General features: G+C 45.3%; 1 protein-coding gene across 1 annotated transcript in view; it reads right to left on the reverse strand.

Annotated features, from left to right (window-relative positions):
* ADAM19 (ADAM metallopeptidase domain 19) overlaps positions 1 to 21,788 on the reverse strand; it is a 353,591-nt gene that overhangs the window by 54,386 nt on the left and 277,417 nt on the right. Inside the window, exons 14-17 of the mRNA XM_078653717.1 lie at positions 21,203 to 21,398; positions 18,544 to 18,652; positions 16,746 to 16,968; positions 770 to 847 (exon numbers count right to left, since the gene is read on the reverse strand). Coding sequence (XP_078509843.1) covers positions 770 to 847; positions 16,746 to 16,968; positions 18,544 to 18,652; positions 21,203 to 21,398 — 606 coding nt within the window. The remainder of the gene's footprint in view (positions 1 to 769; positions 848 to 16,745; positions 16,969 to 18,543; positions 18,653 to 21,202; positions 21,399 to 21,788) is intronic.

The following is a 21,788-nucleotide window of genomic DNA, read 5'->3' on the forward strand; positions in this document are numbered from 1 at the left end:
CGGTGTGCCCAACAAATGGAAACAGCATAGCATACCAACATCTCAACAACATATTTTAAGTCCATGCCTCGATTATTTTCTTTGGGAAGGTGTTGCAGTACCTGTGGATGACTATGTGTGGTGTTGGACATACTCCAGCTCTAAGATGGAGTAAATTTACTTCTGTCTTGGGTCCTTTTTAGCTTTAATAACTTTGGAAGTGCAGTTTGTGAATAGCAATTGTCTTACTCTGTTGTGGGTAGATGCCTGCCTCCCCCTAAACCCCTCATTATTACTCCTTAAAACCACCCTTACTCCTCTATAAACAACTCCCATTTAGACGTTTGACCCTTTTTTTGAGCCCGCACCCCAGTCCCTCCCACATTTAGTACAAAGATGTAAATGTGCGTGTGATGATCTTCACTAGAAAAGACAGGAGAGGTTGTTGTAAAAATCTATTTTTGAGCATGGTATCCAGATTTGAGTTTACGCACAATCATTTTCTTTAGACATTTCTACCAACACATTGTTACGTTTTCTGTACTACCCTCAAGGGTTGAAAAGCTGCAAACACTTATTTCACATAAATGCTTCATCGCTAAACATCACTGTGGTACATAAAATTTAGGCATCGATTTTACATTTCAAATAGTATTTGCATAAGGATCGCAATATTGAGAAATATGTCAATATTGTGTAAAAGGAGATTGAGTAGGATAACAACATTACACAGCAGTGCATCATCAGTTGTAACTTTGCCTATCAAATGAGAGTACTCAATGGCACTTACCCCTCGTCCATGGCACTTGGCGGCACACTCTTCTGTCTGGAAGAAGGCGACACTTCGACACTGGCCCTCGAAGCATACCTACGGAGCAAGTGCACAAGCGAGAGGAGATTGGAATGACATACCATTGAGGTTCCGTGACGATTTTACTCGTGTTTATAACATTGTCGTAAATACATAATTTTGGTATCAGTGAACCGCAAATGATCCATTTAGTATATCCTGGTGTTTTCGCTATGCTACGAGCAAGAGCACTCCAGTTACAAACACATTTCTGTTCTACCCGTGACATCCATTTTAGAACACGGAAGCCATTTTGTATTCCTTGCCCTCACATAGTCAATGGACACGCAATGATCTCTTTTTCATTAAAGGACACGTAGGCTTTAACCGGCAATTCACCTTGCTAGTGACACGTGCACCTTAGGCCAGCAACGCTGTAGCAACATGACTCGGCAAGAACTGCCTCCCCAGCCTGAGGCCAGTCCTGCTATACTGGTTCTTGTGTTCGTTGGCCTGATCATGATTAGGCGGCCGAAGCTGGTAACCGTGCCCATTTACGACCCACAAACATTTCTTATCCTGTCTTTCTATCTTCTACACCTGGCTCTGCTCCTTTCCTTCTGGGCCTTTATTAGGGGGAGGTAACGAAATTTACGATGAGGCGGTCCGGGTCTTGAATGAAGAATTGACATGGGATTATGATGGACTAGTGGGAACCCCTCATTCGTAATGTTTTGACATCAGATACTGTTGACGATTCCTGTGCAACGCCAAATATTTATTGTTTAAGACACGAATGTTTAGAACTGTGGTAACATGTAAAGAATTTGCCTGAAGCCCAATATTTAGTATATAAGGAGCAATCCTCTTTGTACAAATCGAACAGGCTCCTAGATACTGCCCATGTGTAGTTTCTGTGACTTCTGTGTCCCTGCAGTAATAAACCTTTGGTCTTTGACGCCACCATCGAGAAGCCCGTGTTTCTGTTTGTTTGTGTACCAAGACAGGTTGAACTCCGGGGTCTTCGGGTGTTGTCCCTGACACCTCTGGACAGAACTAAAAAGTCCAGAACTCCATTTGGCGCCCAACGTGGGGCGACGTCATTCGGTACCGGTCCAAAAGCCTGAAGAGTTCGAGGAGCTTCGTGTGAAGATTTCAGAGGGAGGCGCCCCACTTCATCGATCCCGGCATATCGCAAAAGTGGCCCCGACGTCCTCTTCCACGAGGGTTCCCGTTCAGACGGCTGCAGTGCTCCGTTGCCTTGACCGTCGCCCTGTCTTGGACCCGAGGTGCAGTCCTCAGTACGGCGAAACGTGACGGGTTTCTCCTTGGTGACGTCTTCAGTGCCTCAGTGCCTCAGTTAAGTATTCAGTGGTTGCTAGTTAAATATTTTGTGAGGATTGCTCCTGTTTGGATAATCCTTTTAGTTCTCAGTTCAGTTCAGTTCTGTAAGGTTATCACTGGTTATTCTGGTTACGATAATCATTCTGTTCAGTTCAGGTATCGATACATTTGTCAGTTCTGGTAGGCCTAAGTTCGTGGTTCGAGTGCGCATCTTTTCTGTTTGTGTCTTGTTTGTCTTGTGTTCCGGATTATAAAATGGTAAGTCGGAAAAATTGTATGTTGTCTTGTTTTAGTTGCAACAGTGATTCCCGGTTGGAGGACTCGTGTTTGGTTCCTCCGATTGGAACTCCCCTTTATGATCTATATTGCAAATTTGGTGTGGGCCCTATCTCTTATAATGAGGTATGGATCCGCTTCACAGAGAAAGACGGTGTCCTTAGTTGGCCACTACATGGTAGTTTTGAACCTGAAGTTCTTGATAATTTAGAAAGAAGGTTGTTTAAGAAGAAAGCCCGGCCGGCAATGTTTGATTCTTTCCGTTATTGGCGAAAAGAATCTAAACAGAGAGAAATTAAAAAGTTGAAGAAAGAACAGAAAGAGCAAGAGTTGACTTTAGAACAGTCTGCTAGGCAGCTGCAACTCAACGAGTCTGAGAAAGCGATGGAGGTGGCCGATAGAGAGCGTAATTTAGCGATAGACAAGTGCTATCCTGCTTTGCCATCGAGTACGGCTAAGACAGTAGAGGACCCTGAAAAGGATCCCCTGTTGTCTTACTTGTTACGATCACCCCCACCGTATGCACAGGGTGCTACGGCTCCACCTATACCGAATGTTCAATTACCGGTTGCTGGACAACCTGGTGTCCCTGTTCCCGTTCCCCTGAATCTAGTTCCTGTACCTCCTGTGGTCAATATTAATGTTCCTTCGACAACCCCTCTTCTAGGGTTGCCGGCTTCTTTTCCTATGCCTGTGTCACTCACACCTGCCACTTCACAAGCTATTTTGCCTGCTACTCCTACTGTTCCTGATCTATCTATTCCAACTACTACTCTATTCACTGCCTCTGCAAGTATTATGACTCCGCTTTCTGTTCGACGAAGAATCACTGATTCTGTCTCTAATATTCTATCTCCCTTCTATAAAACTCTGATTAAGACTCCTACCTCTGACTCTGTGCAGAGACGTAGTCAGCTTCCCAGTACTGAAGAAAGAGGAATACTAGATTCCACTGCCCTTAGATGGGTTTCGAAAGTTGGAAGATATAATGTACAAAATGTATTAGATACATTTATGCAATGGAACGAACCGACACAACGATATGTGTTCGATGAAATGTGTTTCCTTCTACGTGAGGAATTGGAAGAGGATGACCCTGAATCAAATTTAGGAGAATTAATTAATGTTCAGAAAGAGTTTGCTACAGGTATGATAGTTGGTCAAAATATAAAAGAAGCGATGGAACTAATTTTAAGTTATAGATCCGACTCATCCCTTCTTTCACCGAGAGAGTTAGAGAAACGTAGTACGAAACGAAATCGTCAATATCCAATGAGAGAGGTTCCACCAATTTGGCGCGAAGCTGTGCAAGCTAATGCACCGCTTGGTATTGCAGCCGCTCCGGCCCAATTCCAGAGAGTCTGGATACATATTCCATGGAAACGAGCTGAAGTATTAGCAGTAAAACAGGCCTTGCCAGATCCGCGTAAAAATCCTGCAGGGTACTACAAAGAGTTGGCTCAAACAGTTGACGCTTGTGTATTGAATCTTGCTGACATAGATCTGCTATTTGGTAACGTAGTACCGCAACCAATTTGGGCTAAAATTCGTAAAGAGAATCATCCAGTTGCCCTAGGTGGTGACTGGGCAGCTATAACTGCAGCGGATGGTCAACAAATAGGTGGTTCCAAACCTGAACCTTTAATTGCTAACTTGCCTGGTAGAATAATCGATTTAATGAAAACCTTAATGCCTGCATTACGCGTTAACTGGGATAAATTGTCCGCATGCAAACAAAAGAAAGACGAAAGCGTCTCCGACTTTTTCACAAGATTCGAAGAGACTTTCGTGGATCATAGTGGTCAGGATATGAGCACAGAAGGAGGCCAGAGATTATTTGTTGATAAATTTGTGCACAATCTGTTGCCAGAACTTAGTGGTAAATTAAAGAATTCTGAAAGTGCGTGGGCTGTCTCTACGACTGCGCAAATACTTGCGACTGCTCAGTACTACGAAAATAGGGATAAAGAAGAGAAGGAAAAATCAGATAAAAAGACGAAAGATTTAAAAACTAAAGTACTTTTACAGCAAGCTTATCCGCCTCGCATGAATCAAACTAATATGCAGCAAGGGTCATATCAAAGAACGGATTATAATTTTCAAAGGCCACAATACCAATGGAATCAATGTGCTTATTGCAAAAAGGAAGGTCATTACAAAAGTGATTGTCCAGTTCGGGCGCAAAATAATGATGCGGCCGCTCAGAGAGGTCGTGGTAGTTCCATGCAAAACTCTAGAGGTCGAGGACGAGGTGCTATGCCTCCACAGACAAGTGATCGCCCCTCTAATTATTTCGACCAGCGTAATGGACAATCTGCCCAACAGAATAGGTCTCCACAGTATCATGTTGAAGACTATTATGAAGCTAGTGAGGAAGGTCAGCAAAGTGAATACTAGGACAGCCATGGACAAAGAGAGGGAGTAGTATCAGTACCAGTAGATCAGAGTGGGCCTTATGTCGCGGTAGCAACATCAGGTATAGTCGAACCGTTTCTGTTGGATACTGGTGCAGCAAAAAGTTCTATCATACATGCGAAACTCCCTGGCGCACCTTTGTCTGGCTCAACAAACGTTTCAGTAGGTTTTTCGGGCGCTCCTGTTCACAACCCTGTTTCTGGTCCTTTGTCTATTTCTGTTGGACCCCGTCAATTGAAAGCACCCCTGATTTTGACGACAGGTTGTAACGAAAATCTGCTTGGTTTAGACTTGTTAAAACGCCTGTACGCGACATTGTACTGTTCTCCAGCAGGTGTACAGCTTACGTTGGGTAAAAGAATAATCTCCCCGATGTACTTGTCGATGGATGCGCTCCCACCAGAGCTGCGTTCACTCCCTGATACTCTTTGGGCGACTGGTCCTAATGATGTAGGTCTATTGGAAATTCCACCCTATGTAGTAACTTTGAAAGCAAATGTCAAACTTCCACGAATTCCACAATACAGAATCTCTAGTGAAGGTGAGCGTGCGCTCCTACTGATAGTACAAGACCTGATCAAGAAAGATGTTGTAGAAGAGACTAGAGGTAATGTCTGTAATAGTCCTGTACTGCCTATTTTGAAACGAACTGACCCTACAAAGCCTCCAGTATATAGGTTCGTAATTGATCTTAGAGAGGTTAATAAAATTGTGATCCCACAGTTTCCTGTGGTTCCAGACATTACTGCATTGTTAACGTTGATTCCTGCTACAGCAGCATGGTTTTCGGTTGTCGACTTGAAAAATGCCTTTTTCAGCATTCCGATAGCCGAGGAAAGCAGAGATATCTTCGGTTTCTCTCTAGGAGGACGAAGTTTTAGATTTAAACGCGCTCCACAAGGTTATTGTGAAAGCCCATCCATTTACAGTCAAGCATTAAAAAGCCAGTTAGATTCCTTCGTACTTCCTCGTGGTTCTGCTTTAGTACAGTATGTCGATGATCTTCTAGTGGCTGCCGATGACAAGGAAACTTGCAAAACAGCTACGATCTCTTTATTGCATCACTTGTCAGATTTGAATCACAAGGTGTCACCTTCAAAAATGCAATACTGCTGCCAAGAAGTGATCTACCTAGGTCATCTCTTGTCAAAGGAGGGAAGGAAGTTGACCCCAGAGAGAATAAAAGCAATTACACAGATGAACGTTCCTAGCACGCAGAGAGAAGTACGTGCCTTTTTGGGTATTACCTCATATTGTAGGCAATGGATCCCAAATTTTTCTCTTCTAGCAAAACCATTGGTAGCCTTGACTGGGAAAGGTGTCCCGAGTCCGGTACCATGGTCTGCTGAATGTCAACAGAGTTTTTCTGAGTTACGAAATGCACTGTGTTCAGCACCTGTATTGGGTACACCCGACTACAGTAAGCCATTCACGCTCTATGTCCACGAGAGAGAAGGTTGTGCATTGAGTGTTTTGACGCAGAAATTTGGTGATAAACAACGCCCTTGTGCGTATTTTTCATCAACATTAGATCCAGTAGCTAGAGCATTGCCTAGTTGCTTGAGAGCTACAGCCGCAGCTGCAGTTTCCATTCGACAATCTGCTGGTTTAGTAATGAACAACATGCTAGTAGTCATGGTTCCTCATGCGGTGGATACACTCATGAACCGAACCAAGACGCAACACCTTACCAGTGCTAGATTATCAGGTTATGAACTGACACTGTTAGCTAGTCATATTCAGATCAAAAGATGCAATGTATTGAATCCAGCAACATTGTTGCCGACTAGCGAAGAGTCGAGTGATTCCGAACCACACGACTGTTGTTTCAGAACTGAGGAAGAAACAAAAGGACGAATCGACTTAAAAGACACTCCGTTGTCAGAACCAGATGGCACGTTGTATGTTGACGGGTCTTGCTTCAAATTGGAGAATGGTGATGTGACTGCTGCTTATGCAGTAACGACTTTGAGTACGATTGTGGAGACTGCAAGAGTGAGTCAGAATTCTGCCCAGGCTGCAGAATTGATCGCGCTAACAAGAGCGTGCGTTTTAGCTAAGGGAAAGAGAGTGAACGTGTTCACAGATAGTCAGTACGCGTTCGGCGTGGCCCATAGTTTTGGCCGTTTGTGGAAAGAGAGAGGTTTCATTACGTCCCATGGGACTAAGATTCAACATGGTCAGCTAGTCAATGACTTGTTGGAATCTCTAACCTTACCGACTGAAGTTGCGATTGTGAAATGCAGTGCTCATAAAGCAATTACGGATAATGTTGGTCGTGGAAATGCTTTTGCTGATGAGATCGCAAAACAGACAGCCAGAAATATGATGAGTAGAATGTATGTTGCAACGTCTGCAAGATGGATTTCTGAGTCTGGAATGTGTGAAGACACAGTGGAAAGCGTGAAAGAAATTCAGAAAGAGGCGACTGAGGAGGAAAAACTTGCATGGAAAGAGAGCACGGGTAAATTGGACTCGAGTGGGTGTTGGATTGACTTGTCGGAACAACAGCGTTGGATGTTGCCTGATGCGTATGTGCTTGCAGTAGTGACGATGGCACATGGAACAGCGCACATCAGTTCAAAAGGGATTTGTAAGATGTTGGCTCCGGTCTGGAAGAATGACGGGATTAGTAGGTGTGCAGAGAGAGTGGTGAGGAATTGTATGGTATGCTTGATGCATAATCCTGGCAAGGGAATCCCCACACCTGCAGGTCACTTCGCTCCTCCTTCCTGCCCCTTTGAAGTGATCCAGCTAGACTTCATTCACATGGATCGTTGTAATAACCTGAAATACGTCCTAGTGGTAGTTTGTGCTTTCTCCAGATGGATCGAAGCATACCCACTGAAGGACAATACTGCCTTATCCACTGCCAAAATTCTTCTTAAAGAATACTTCCCCAGATACGGAATGCCACGGATTGTATGGTCAGACAACGGAAGTGAGTTCGTAGGGAAAGTTATGCAGAGTGTGTGTGCCGGCCTAGGGATTAGACAGAAATTTCATAGTGCGAATCATCCCCAGTCCGCGGGTTTAGTCGAGGGTTACAATGGCACCCTTAAACTGAAACTCGCTAAGATACAAGCATCCACGGGTTTGTCCTGGCCAGACGCATTGCCTTTGGCTTTGCTATCAACAAGAGCAACTGTACATTCTAGAGTAGGGCTTAGTCCCTACGAAATAGTTTTCGGTCGTCCTGCAAATGTTTGGGGGGTACCTAGACCGAAAGAATTTAAGCAGCTGGAATACCCAATGCTAATTGATTACCTTTTCGACTTGACTGCTAAATTGAGTCTTATTCACCAACAGGTTTTCGACGCATTGCCAAAGCCATCGGAGAGTCCAGGCCATCAGCTGAAACCGGGTGATCAGGTGGTCATCCGAAATTTTGCAAGAACGAAAAATCTTCAGCCCAGATTTATTGGCCCGTTCCAAGTCCTGCTAGCAACGAGAACTGCTATTCGTGTGGCCGGAAGAAGAAATTGGATCCATACGACTCATGCTAAACGTGTGCCTCTGCCACTTCCTTACGACAACTGGGTAAAGAAAGGAATCGGTGCCTCTGAAACGGAACAAATCCCCAGGTTCATACCTTTCAGCGATGCAGAACTGATCACGGATTCACCAAATTCTGACTCTCCTCCTGAAACTGCTCTTTTGAACCCTGAACATTTGTCATCTGTACCAAAAGAACATTTGTCATCTGCGAACGTGAACATTGCAACGTCAGCTGAAAATACATTGTTTCCAGATCAGACAGCTCCTGCAAAACTGAGATACAACTTACGTTCTCGCAATATGGACAAATAAAGCAGGAAACTGCCTATTTTCAGATTTGAATTTGCTATACATTGCCTCCAGCCAGGAAGTTTGCTAATACTATGTATTGTTTCTTTTTGTTTTAAAATTGCCTTGCCGTCTGGGTAGCCGTAGGGTCGTGGCTGTGTGCCTAGTTGAATCTGCGGGGGTCTGACACAAGGTCGATCTTTCTGTTAGTTCTGGGAACTCCCAGGGCTGATAGAGGCATTTTCATCTACGTACACATCATCAGTGGTCGCGAACGGTCGTAGAAGATGGAGCTTCCTGAGCTACAACGAGAAAATGTAATTTATGTTCGCAGAAATAGACTGAACAGAATACTACACAGCAAATGCTTTCTAATGCAATGTGCAGTTACATTTTTAATTGTTTTAATAACGTTGGTGGGTGGAATCGTCTTTGGTGTACATTTGATTTTTATGCCAGTAACTACAGTACCTTCCCTTGATCCTGCTACTTCTACGGTTTCTTCTATGCATTCTTTCCACTCATTTCCTGAACACGAACAAGCTCGACGCTCAGAATTTATTAACAATACATTTGTACAGCTCTTGCATCAACACCAACTGATAGTTAATACTACAGACTGCTGGGTATGTGGTTTGATACCTCACACTATGGATAAAGGCATTCCCTATCTAGTCTTGCCTTTTAGCTATAATGGATCATTTCAGGCCTTTCAGACCATTTTTTCATATGCCCTTGAGACCTATCCTCCGCGTCCACCACGGTCCACTAAATACAACTCAGCCAACAAAGCTTTAGTCCAGGGAATTATTGATATGATTAAAGACGTCAATAATACTCCATCTTATCCTAGAGATGAATTACTGGTGTATTTGAGTTGGAACTCTACAGAGTATCGCCTTGGTTTGGGAGAAAGCAAGCGTAAAAGCTCCACTTCAGTTTGGGTCGTGCCTCACCGAGGTCAGGTCTGTTTGCAAGGAAATGGGAGAAATCCGAAAGCTCAGCTAGGGAGCAGTGAGTGCGTTGAGACTTACGTATTTCCGTCTGACTCCTCCCCTGCCTTTCTGACTGCTAGGGGTACCTACTTCATTTGTCAGGACAGAGCATATACATGGCTGCCTGCTGACTTTTCAGGTTCATGTTATATTGCTCGATTGTTACCTCCGACATACACTGCTTCTTCAGATTATCACAAAACCAGAGTAGCAAGAGGTGTCTTCAGCAAGGAAGATACCGCTGGTCAAGAAGCTGGAGACTTTTTCAAAGGTTTCCTTCCGTTTTGGGGGCCTATGGCTAATAGTAGAAGTATACGTCAACTAACACGAGTAGTTGAATCTACTATTACAGAAACTGCTGGTGCCCTTAGTAACTTAACAGCTGAGCTTCAAGCGGATCGTCTCATGACGTTGCAGAACCGTATGGTTCTAGACGTAATACTTGCAGATCGAGGTGGGGTATGCAGAATGATCCAATCGAGCTGCTGTGTCTTTATTCCAAATAATGCTCCAACAGTCTATGAAGCAATCTCTAAGCTACATAAGATTTCCGACTCTATACACGTAGATAAGGGAAACTGGTCCTTCATGGAGTGGTTTTGGACTCTGGTATCAGAGTGGGGATGGAAGGTTCTGATGGTCATTGGTGTCATCCTAGTATGTCTGTTCTCGTGCTGTCTTATTATCCAATGTGGTCCCGCTCTGTGTAGCCTCTGTGCTGCAACCTGTTTCAGAAAACCACCTACATTAGGAGAAAAGACACGAGACAGGATGATGATACAACAACATGTCACTGACCTAATGAGCATAGAATTAGACTCTGACTCTGATATAGACTGAGTAATTGCCTATGTAAGGGCAAAAGGAGGGTCTGAGGTTCCGTGACGATTTTACTCGTGTTTATAACATTGTCGTAAATACATAATTTTGGTATCAGTGAACCGCAAATGATCCATTTAGTATATCCTGGTGTTTTCGCTATGCTACGAGCAAGAGCACTCCAGTTACAAACACATTTCTGTTCTACCCGTGACATCCATTTTAGAACACGGAAGCCATTTTGTATTCCTTGCCCTCACATAGTCAATGGACACGCAATGATCTCTTTTTCATTAAAGGACACGTAGGCTTTAACCGGCAATTCACCTTGCTAGTGACACGTGCACCTTAGGCCAGCAACGCTGTAGCAACATGACTCGGCAAGAACTGCCTCCCCAGCCTGAGGCCAGTCCTGCTATACTGGTTCTTGTGTTCGTTGGCCTGATCATGATTAGGCGGCCGAAGCTGGTAACCGTGCCCATTTACGACCCACAAACATTTCTTATCCTGTCTTTCTATCTTCTACACCTGGCTCTGCTCCTTTCCTTCTGGGCCTTTATTAGGGGGAGGTAACGAAATTTACGATGAGGCGGTCCGGGTCTTGAATGAAGAATTGACATGGGATTATGATGGACTAGTGGGAACCCCTCATTCGTAATGTTTTGACATCAGATACTGTTGACGATTCCTGTGCAACGCCAAATATTTATTGTTTAAGACACGAATGTTTAGAACTGTGGTAACATGTAAAGAATTTGCCTGAAGCCCAATATTTAGTATATAAGGAGCAATCCTCTTTGTACAAATCGAACAGGCTCCTAGATACTGCCCATGTGTAGTTTCTGTGACTTCTGTGTCCCTGCAGTAATAAACCTTTGGTCTTTGACGCCACCATCGAGAAGCCCGTGTTTCTGTTTGTTTGTGTACCAAGACAGGTTGAACTCCGGGGTCTTCGGGTGTTGTCCCTGACACCTCTGGACAGAACTAAAAAGTCCAGAACTCCAGGTCTGTTTGCAAGGAAATGGGAGAAATCCGAGAGCTCAGCTAGGGAGGAGTGAGTGCGTTGAGACTTACGTATTTCCGTCTGACTCCTCCCCTGCCTTTCTGACTGCTAGGGGTACCTACTTCATTTGTCAGGACAGAGCATATACATGGTTGCCTGCTGAATTTTCAGGTTCATGTTATATTGCTCGATTGTTACCTCCGACATACACTGCTTCTTCAGATTATCACAAAACCAGAGTAGCAAGAGGTGTCTTCAGCAAGGAAGATACCGCTGGTCAAGAAGCTGGAGACTTCTTCAAGGGTTTTCTTCCGTTTTGGGGGCCTATGGCCAATAGTAGAAACCTTCGTCAACTAACACGGGTAGTTGAATCTACTATTACAGAAACTGCTGGTGCCCTTAGTAACTTAACAGCTGAGCTTCAAGCGGATCGTCTCATGACGTTGCAGAACCGTATGGTTCTAGACGTAATACTTGCAGATCGAGGTGGGGTATGCAGAATGATCCAATCGAGCTGCTGTGTCTTTATTCCAAATAATGCTCCAACAGTCTATGAAGCAATCTCTAAGCTACATAAGATTTCCGACTCTATACACGTAGATAAGGGAAACTGGTCCTTCATGGAGTGGTTTTGGACTCTGGTATCAGAGTGGGGATGGAAGGTTCTGATGGTCATTGGTGTCATCCTAGTATGTCTGTTCTCGTGCTGTCTTATTATCCAATGTGGTCCCGCTCTGTGTAGCCTCTGTGCTGCAACCTGTTTCAGAAAACCACCTACATTAGGAGAAAAGACACGAGACAGGATGATGATACAACAACATGTCACTGACCTAATGAGCATAGAATTAGACTCTGACTCTGATATAGACTGAGTAATTGCCTATGTAAGGGCAAAAGGAGGGTCTGAGGTTCCGTGACGATTTTACCCGTGTTTATAACATTGTCGTAAATACATAATTTTGGTATCAGTGAACCGCAAATGATCCATTTAGTACATCCTGGTGTTTTCGCTATGCTACGAGCAAGAGCACTCCAGTTACAAACACATTTCTGTTCTACCCGTGACATCCATTTTAGAACACGGAAGCCATTTTGTATTCCTTGCCCTCACATAGTCAATGGACACGCAATGATCTCTTTTTCATTAAAGGACACGTAGGCTTTAACCGGCAATTCACCTTGCTAGTGACACGTGCACCTTAGGCCAGCAACGCTGTAGCAGCATGACTCGGCAAGAACTGCCTCCCCAGCCTGAGGCCAGTCCTGCTATACTGGTTCTTGTGTTCGTTGGCCTGATCATGATTAGGCGGCCGAAGCTGGTAACCGTGCCCATTTACGACCCACAAACATTTCTTATCCTGTCTTTCTATCTTCTACACCTGGCTCTGCTCCTTTCCTTCTGGGCCTTTATTAGGGGGAGGTAACGAAATTTACGATGAGGCGGTCCGGGTCTTGAATGAAGAATTGACATGGGATTATGATGGACTAGTGGGAACCCCTCATTCGTAATGTTTTGACATCAGATACTGTTGACGATTCCTGTGCAACGCCAAATATTTATTGTTTAAGACACGAATGTTTAGAACTGTGGTAACATGTAAAGAATTTGCCTGAAGCCCAATATTTAGTATATAAGGAGCAATCCTCTTTGTACAAATCGAACAGGCTCCTAGATACTGCCCATGTGTAGTTTCTGTGACTTCTGTGTCCCTGCAGTAATAAACCTTTGGTCTTTGACGCCACCATCGAGAAGCCCGTGTTTCTGTTTGTTTGTGTACCAAGACAGGTTGAACTCCGGGGTCTTCGGGTGTTGTCCCTGACACCTCTGGACAGAACTAAAAAGTCCAGAACTCCACCATAAGCAGCACTGATGCACAGCAAAAATTTCCTGGTCAGTCCTCTGCTACATCTGGTACAGTACAAACCCCAGAACACAAAATGCCTGATCTGGCACCCTGCACGCCAACCCTCCATAAATCACCATTTAACGAAACAACTCGGATTGCACAAAGATTCAAACCAGCTCTTCACAGAGCATGCGAAGGAGAAATCGAAGACATTCTGGCTCTAAGGTAACATCCTGCACAGACGCAGACCTCTCTTGTCTCCCAATAACTGCTATTCTACTGCGTCTGCATCTCAGCCTGTCTGCAATGCTCAGGATCTCACCTTCCCTCTGCTGCCAATACCTGCTATTCTACTGCGTCTGCATCTCAGCCTGCCTGCAATGCTCAGGATCTCACCTTCCCTCTGCTGCCAATAACTGCTATTCTACTGCGACTGCGTCTGCATCTCAGCTTGCCTGCAATGCTCAGGATCTCACCTTCCCTCTGCTGCCAATAACTGCTATTCTACTGCGTCTGCATCTCAGCCTGCCTGCAATGCTCAGGATCTCACCTTCCCTCTGCTCCCAATAACTGCTATTCTACTGCGTCTGCATCTCAGCCTGCCTGCAATGCTTCAGGATCTCACCTTCCCTCTACTCCCAATAACTGCTATTCTACTGCGTCTGCATCTCAGCCTGCCTGCAATGCTCAGGATCTCACCTTCCCTCTGCTCCCAATAACTGCTATTCTACTGCGTCTGCATCTCAGCCTGCCTGCAATGCTTCAGGATCTCACCTTCCCTCTACTCCCAATAACTGCTATTCTACTGCGTCTGCATCTCAGCCTGCCTGCAATGCTCAGGATCTCACCTTCCCTCTGCTCCCAATAACTGCTATTCTACTGCGTCTGCATCTCAGCCTGCCTGCAATGCTCAGGATCTCACCTTCCCTCTGCTGCCAATAACTGCTATTCTACTGCGTCTGCATCTCAGCCTGCCTGCAATGCTCAGGATCTCACCTTCCCTCTGCTGCCAATAACTGCTATTCTACTGCGTCTGCATCTCAGCCTGCCTGCAATGCTTCAGGATCTCACCTTCCCTCTACTCCCAATAACTGCTATTTTACTGCGTCTGCATCTCAGCCTGCCTGCAATGCTCAGGATCTCACCTTCCCTCTGCTCCCAATAACTGCTATTCTACTGCGTCTGCATCTCAGCCTTGGACCTCACCTTCCCTCTGCTGCCAATAACTGCTATTCTACTGCGTCTGCATCTCAGCCTGCCTGCAATGCTTCAGGATCTCACCTTCCCTCTGCTGCCAATAACTGATATTCTACTGCGTCTGCATCTCAGCCTGCCTGCAATGCTCAGGATCTCACCTTCCCTCTGCTGCCAATAACTGCTATTCTACTGCGTCTGCATCTCAGCCTGCCTGCAATGCTTCAGGATCTCACCTTCCCTCTACTCCCAATAACTGCTATTCTACTGCGTCTGCATCCCAGCCTGCCTGCAATGCTCAGGATCTCACCTTCCCTCTGCTCCCAATAACTGCTATTCTACTGCGTCTGCATCTCAGCCTGCCTGCAATGCTCAGGATCTCACCTTCCCTCTGCTCCCAATAACTGCTATTCTACTGCGTCTGCATCTCAGCCTGCCTGCAATGCTCAGGATCTCACCTTCCCTCTGCTCCCAATAACTGCTATTCTACTGCGTCTGCATCTCAGCCTGCCTGCAATGCTCAGGATCTCACCTTCCCTCTGCTCCCAATAACTGCTATTCTACTGCGTCTGCATCTCAGCCTGCCTGCAATGCTCAGGATCTCACCTTCCCTCTGCTGCCAATAACTGCTATTCTACTGCGTCTGCATCTCAGCCTGCCTGCAATGCTCAGGATCTCACCTTCCCTCTGCTCCCAATAACTGCTATTCTACTGCGTCTGCATCTCAGCCTGCCTGCAATGCTCAGGATCTCACCTTCCCTCTGCTCCCAATAACTGCTATTCTACTGCGTCTGCATCTCAGCCTGCCTGCAATGCTCAGGATCTCACCTTCCCTCTGCTGCCAATAACTGCTATTCTACTGCGTCTGCATCTCAGCCTGCCTGCAATGCTTCAGGATCTCACCTTCCCTCTGCTGCCAATAACTGCTATCCTACTGCGTCTGCATCTCAGCCTGCCTGCAATGCTCAGGATCTCACCTTCCCTCTGCTGCCAATAACTGCTATTCTACTGCGTCTGCATCTCAGCCTGCCTGCAATGCTCAGGATCTCACCTTCCCTCTGCTGCCAATAACTGCTATTCTACTGCGTCTGCATCTCAGCCTGCCTGCAATGCTCAGGATCTCACCTTCCCTCTGCTGCCAATAACTGCTATTCTACTGCGTCTGCATCTCAGCCTGTATGCAATGCTCAGGATCTCACATTCCCTCTGCTCCCAATAACTGCTATTCTACCGCGTCTGCATCTCAGCCTGCCTGCAATGCTCAGGATCTCACCTTCCCTCTGCTCCCAATAACTGCTATTCTACCGCGTCTGCATCTCAGCCTGTCTGCAATGCTTCAGGATCTCACCTTCCCTCTGCTCCCAATAACTGCTATTCTACTGCGTCTGCATCTCAGCCTGCCTGCAATGCTCAGGATCTCACCTTCCCTCTGCTCCCAATAACTGCTATTCTACTGCGTCTGCATCTCAGCCTGCCTGCAATGCTTCAGGATCTCACCTTCCCTCTGCTCCCAATAACTGCTATTCTACTGCGTCTGCATCTCAGCCTGCCTGCAATGCTCAGGATCTCACCTTCCCTCTGCTCCCAATAACTGCTATTCTACTGCGTCTGCATCTCAGCCTGCCTGCAATGCTTCAGGATCTCACCTTCCCTCTACTCCCAATAACTGCTATTCTACTGCGTCTGCATCTCAGCCTGCCTGCAATGCTCAGGATCTCACCTTCCCTCTGCTCCCAATAACTGCTATTCTACTGCGTCTGCATCTCAGCCTGCCTGCAATGCTCAGGATCTCACCTTCCCTCTGCTCCCAATAACTGGTATTCTACTGCGTCTGCATCTCAGCCTGCCTGCAATGCTCAGGATCTCACCTTCCCTCTGCTCCCAATAACTGCTATTCTACTGCGTCTGCATCTCAGCCTGCCTGCAATGCTTCAGGATCTCACCTTCCCTCTGCTCCCAATAACTGCTATTCTACTGCGTCTGCATCTCAGCCTGCCTGCAATGCTCAGGATCTCAACTCCCCTCTGCTGCCAGTCCACACTCCATCCCCAACATTTTATTGTATTCTAGCAACCCTGAAACTTACAACCTTGCTCACTCATGCTAGCCACACATCTGGCTCATACTCCCAGTACTATCTAAAGCATTTTATTGTTCCCTGTGGTCAGGTATATACTTTATAAATACCCTAAATAAAGTATTAATTTTATTTTAGCACGACACACAACAAACGTAGCACACCAAGAAGGGGGCCTGCGTCTGAATGTTACTGATTGAATGTCCACACATATACCCACGTGATTGTCCCCACACTTTGTTCCAGTCATCACCAGGCCAGGGTCCAGGATATCACTTTGGTCCAGGGTGTCCACATCCTCATCCACTGTGCGGTACACGTGCGTCCCACGACACCGGATGCGCTTTCCCTCCTGCGTGACAGTTGTATCGATGGCAACAGCATTGGCATCCAGGGGCTTTGAGGCAGAACTCTGGCACTGGATCTTTCCACACCTAGCATCACTGGAGGCGAGCAGGAAACATGTCATGAGAAAGAGAAATATGAGAAAGGAGAGGAACCCACCAGAGAAGGAGGACAGGGCTCAGAACAGTCATGAAAGAGACAAGCAAAGAAGAGAACAACCACCTCAAAAGAAAGGGAAGAGAAAATAACAGAAGGAAATGAGAGAACCTGAAAATACCAGACACAGAGGAGGGTCAACAGAGAAGAGTACCAAAGAAGGAGTGGGATAAAGAAAGGAGAACAGCAAGGCAGAGACCAATGATTGGAGGAGAGGAAAATATTGTAGCGGAAGCAGCAGCTGGTGGAGAAAAGAATTGCGTAAAGGTATCAAGGACCCCCTGAACAAATTGATACTATAAGTCCTAGGTCAGGGATTAACAGAGCGAAAAGTAACAACCAAGGCACTTGAAGAACAAATTGATAATATCACAAATGAGGAAGGAGTGTAAGTAGGTCTGAATTCAAATTTTATTACTAATCGAATTAAAAAAGAGATCACAAACACTAGTACAGATTATATATATAAAAAAGACTTTAAAAAGGGGAGAAATAAACACTTCAAAAAATTATCAGCAAAAGAAACATTCAAAGCATATTTATGAAATCTTAAACAAATTAATTCTCAGACATAAAATGAAAGAATTATAAAAGATGGTTCCCAATTCGTAGTTTAGCAGAGGAGCCTTCTTGATGCTCTATTTATGATATACGTGGCAACTCCAGAAGAAGGCGCTGGTCGCCGAAACGCGCGTAGAGAACTTATTTGTTAATGCCACAGTTTTATAATTCTTTCATTTTATGTCTGAGAATTAATTTGTTTAAGATTTCATAAATATGCTTTGAATGTTTCTTTTGCTGATAATTTTTTGAATTGTTTATTTCTCCCCTTTTTAAAGTCTTTTTTATATATATAATCTGTACTAGTGTTTGTGATCTCTTTTTTAATTCGATTAGTAATAAAATTTGAATTCAGACCTACTTACACTCCTTCCTCATTTGTGATATTATCAATTTGTTCTTCAAGTGCCTTGGTTGTTACTTTTCGCTCCGGTGGAGAAAAGAATACCAGAGTGATAGGACATGAGAGAAACTGGAGAAGAGAACACCAGAGCGTGAAATGAAGAAACCATAGAGACATGATGAGACAGAGCAGGACAGAGGAGCAACTGACAAGGAGGACAGACATATGGTCAGATATATAGAACCCTTAAACCTAGGATAAGGTGATGCTCTACCAAAGATCGATAGATAAATAGATAGATAGATAGATAGACAGACAGACAGACAGACAGACGGACGGACGGACGGACGGACGGACGGACGGACGGACGGACGGGCGGGCGGGCGGGCGGATGGATGGATGGATGGATAGATAGATAGATAGATAGATAGATGGTAGACAGACAGATAGATAGACAGATGGATAGATAGATATGAAAGTTATACTTAGAAAGTACTCCCAATATTATTACTCCTGAGCTAAAGACCTGTTGAGCAATAGCTGACATTTCAGACATTCACTTCCACTCTAGGAACTCCTGAATAATTTTGGATCAGTATGAAGAACCACTCACACTGAAGCACACGTCCTGTATCGCCCGTTGATGTCTTTGCCACAGTTTCCGTAGGTGTCTCCTGCGGCGTTGACCTTCTGGAAGCAGACGTCAGGGGCGGGTCTTGCTCCTAGGTGACAGAAACAGTAGTTTAGATGTGGCTTCCTTATTCTTTATACCTCCCTTCAGTCCTACATGCGCATTGAACTACTTTTTGTGTCCAGTCTTACTGCACCTACTGCCTCAACATCTGTGCCGGGTGCCTCTTTCTATATGAATCGACGCCAACAGCTGTATGATTTTCATAGACCTTTCCCTGTCACTAGATTCACTGTGCACTGTCTCATTATGTGTCTTCTGCCATGGCAAGTTGTTTCCTCCTGTGTGGGTTATCCATCGTAGCAGTCTCTGCCTGTGTTCTAGTCTGCTTTAAACCCCTGGCCCTGCTGTGCATTCATTACATTGTCTGTCCAAGAGCTTTTTAGAGGTAACCCTTCTTGATTGCTGTATAAGAGATCTCTTATATTTCAGTCAATTATTAGCTAAAATGGAATGAGTGTATCACAAATTATTTATTTCTTTTATTTGAGGGTTTTTATATAGCGCAGACTATTACCCCATAAGGCGTGCCAGAGTGCTTAAGATTGTAGAGCATATTTACAAGGAAAATGTCGGAGCACAGAGCTGCGCCAAATTTGGCAGCGTCACGCTCCAACATTTCCAAAACGCAGGGATGGGCTTTATTTACAACAATACGTCGCGCCCCTGTGTTTTCCCTAGCACTGGTGCTAAAACTTGCTGCCTAGGGCCAGCGCAGGCAGCCTTGCACCATACTGCAAGGCTGCCTGTGATGTAAAGAACATCAATTATGGCGATTTGTTACTTCTATGTGTGCTGCATTCTGCAGCACACATAGAAGTAGCAAAGCGTCATTATTTAATGATTGTGTATGTGTAGGAAGGGACGACTCATTCATAGTGATTTGCTGTTTTAATGTGTACTGCACATAGAAAAAGCAAAACGAGGAGAAATAAAAGTAATTCTCTTCGTTGCCCCATTCTAACGCCTGTTATTTACTATATAGCGTTCATTTTTGGCAATGCCTCAGATTTGCACATCCCTTTAAATCTGGGGCAGCGTCAAAAAGCATGTGGGTGTTGCGGTGGAACACCCACAGCAACACCCATTGCATACACCTTTCATGCCCCTTTCACGCAAAGTGATGCCTGTAAAGGGGCCGTACTTACAAGGCTGCATTAAGCCACTCAAAGTGGCTTAGCGCCGCTTTGTAAATATGGGGAAGGGCATAGCCCCACCAGAGCATCACTAAAAATGAAGTTTTGGTGGCATTATCCCCTTGTAAATAAACCCCTTGGTGTCCCAGCATACTTAGTGTGCCTCAAATTAAGAGTTAGAACAGGATTATGTACTCAGTACAAAAATAAGCTCATACTAGGGTTTGGTAAGGTCCAGAACTGATTGGGGGAAATTGGATTTTAACGTGGAGACAGGCTGCACGCTCTTCATGCTGCCCAAAACATACGACAAATGCCTTGAAAATAATGTTCCACTAGTACATGATACCAGTCTGTTAAAAAGCCATGCTGAATGCCTCCAATACGTCCTGGACGGGTTGTGGAGCAAGGGGGACATACTTGCATATGTGGCGGAAGTGAACGTATACACAGCAGGTCTGGAGGTTGGAATATTACTACTGTATCCCTCACCATACAGCCAGTGCTGGCCCTGATGGGCTTGATGGATGACAAAGGATTATCCCCACTCCCCCCTCTGTGACCAGACAACTCACACCACTACTGTGGGTGGCTCGCCTGGTAACGGCACAGCATTGGCTACTGCTGACTACACTAACGCTAGCATGTGGTGGACTAAAGTCTGGAACATCCATGCAACTTGAAGACAAACTGGTACGGTACACCATACCCAGATATGAAAAGACTTGGACCCCATTTCATACATACATCGAACACAGCCGAGGGATCCCCTGCCCACCTGCCTTGGTACGTTTGGGGGGATCAGGCAACAGGCGCAAATGATTTGGGTGGAGATTGAGAGGGAACACCTTGCAGGGAAGAAACTGTGATCGGGCCACTTCATGGGGAATGTTTTTACGCTGTTAATGGAATGTCTACTTCTGTGGTTGATGGCCGAGATGAGGGCTCATCAGATCTTTAAAGTGCTGATTGCAGGATAATAACAGTGAGAAAAGGAGTGGGACATGTGCTGAGTAGACTGGTTGTAAGAAGCAGTATCACAGAACATCACAGCCTATGTAGGCCCATCACCGGTGCCATGGAGGACTTAGGACCCTACATCAATCCAGAGGCACTGACGTGATAGGACTATCATAAGACCAAAATTCTTGTTTCTGGCTGTCCTAAACAGCTCATTAGAGGCTAAGATGAAGGGTCTTTGACCCCTTGAGGTGTGTTCTGTGGGAGTCCATCATTCTTGTCCAGCCTGTCCTAGCCTAGGCCACGTAGTGAAGCCATCAAAAGGACATGAGTTTGTCAGACTCCTAGCAGAGGCCTTCATGGTGACCAGGGGATCTGGTCTGGCCTTACCAAAACACAATACTAAATGCTTTGAGGGAGCCCTAGCCTCTGAATCAATGTCTTCTGTGGACCTGAAGTTGTAGAGTTATATTTACATTTTTTACCTTGTCCCCACAGTTGTGTGCACTGATGTTGATGTGTCAAACACATGCCACTGTAGCAGTAGGCTCGGCCTTCCTGGCAGGCAGTGCCATCTAGCTGGTAGGAGTTGGGGGGACAGAAGGCAGACTTTCCCGTACAGTACTCAGGGAGGTCACAGGGTCTGGACTCCTTCCTGCAGAGCGTTCCAGGGGGCCGAAGCTAGAAAAGAAAATAGAAACACAGATAAAGTCAATTATTTTGGGGTGTGTACTGTAAGCTTATTAAGATACACAGAACCAGAACCGCATAGTAGTGTGGACAAGCCACTGGAGGCTCAAGCCAGAAGACTGTCTCTGGCCTAGTTTGACATTCTCTTGGACCTTCAAGCCCAAAACGAGCTAACATTCCATGTGGCACCTGCCTATCACCAATGCTCTAACCGCAAATGCCATGATTTTAAGATAAAGCAGTAAGCTCTTACGTACAACAGGAGAAAGAAAGAAAGAAAGAATCATCTAGTGGCTGAACTGCACAATGTGAAATCAGAAAACCTGGGATCAAGTGTGCCTTCTGCATGTGACCAAACTGTGTGATCCCAGGCAAATATTT

This window comes from Lissotriton helveticus, chromosome 7 (assembly GCF_964261635.1).
Source record: "Lissotriton helveticus chromosome 7, aLisHel1.1, whole genome shotgun sequence".
Classification (NCBI taxonomy): Eukaryota; Metazoa; Chordata; class Amphibia; order Caudata; family Salamandridae; genus Lissotriton; species Lissotriton helveticus.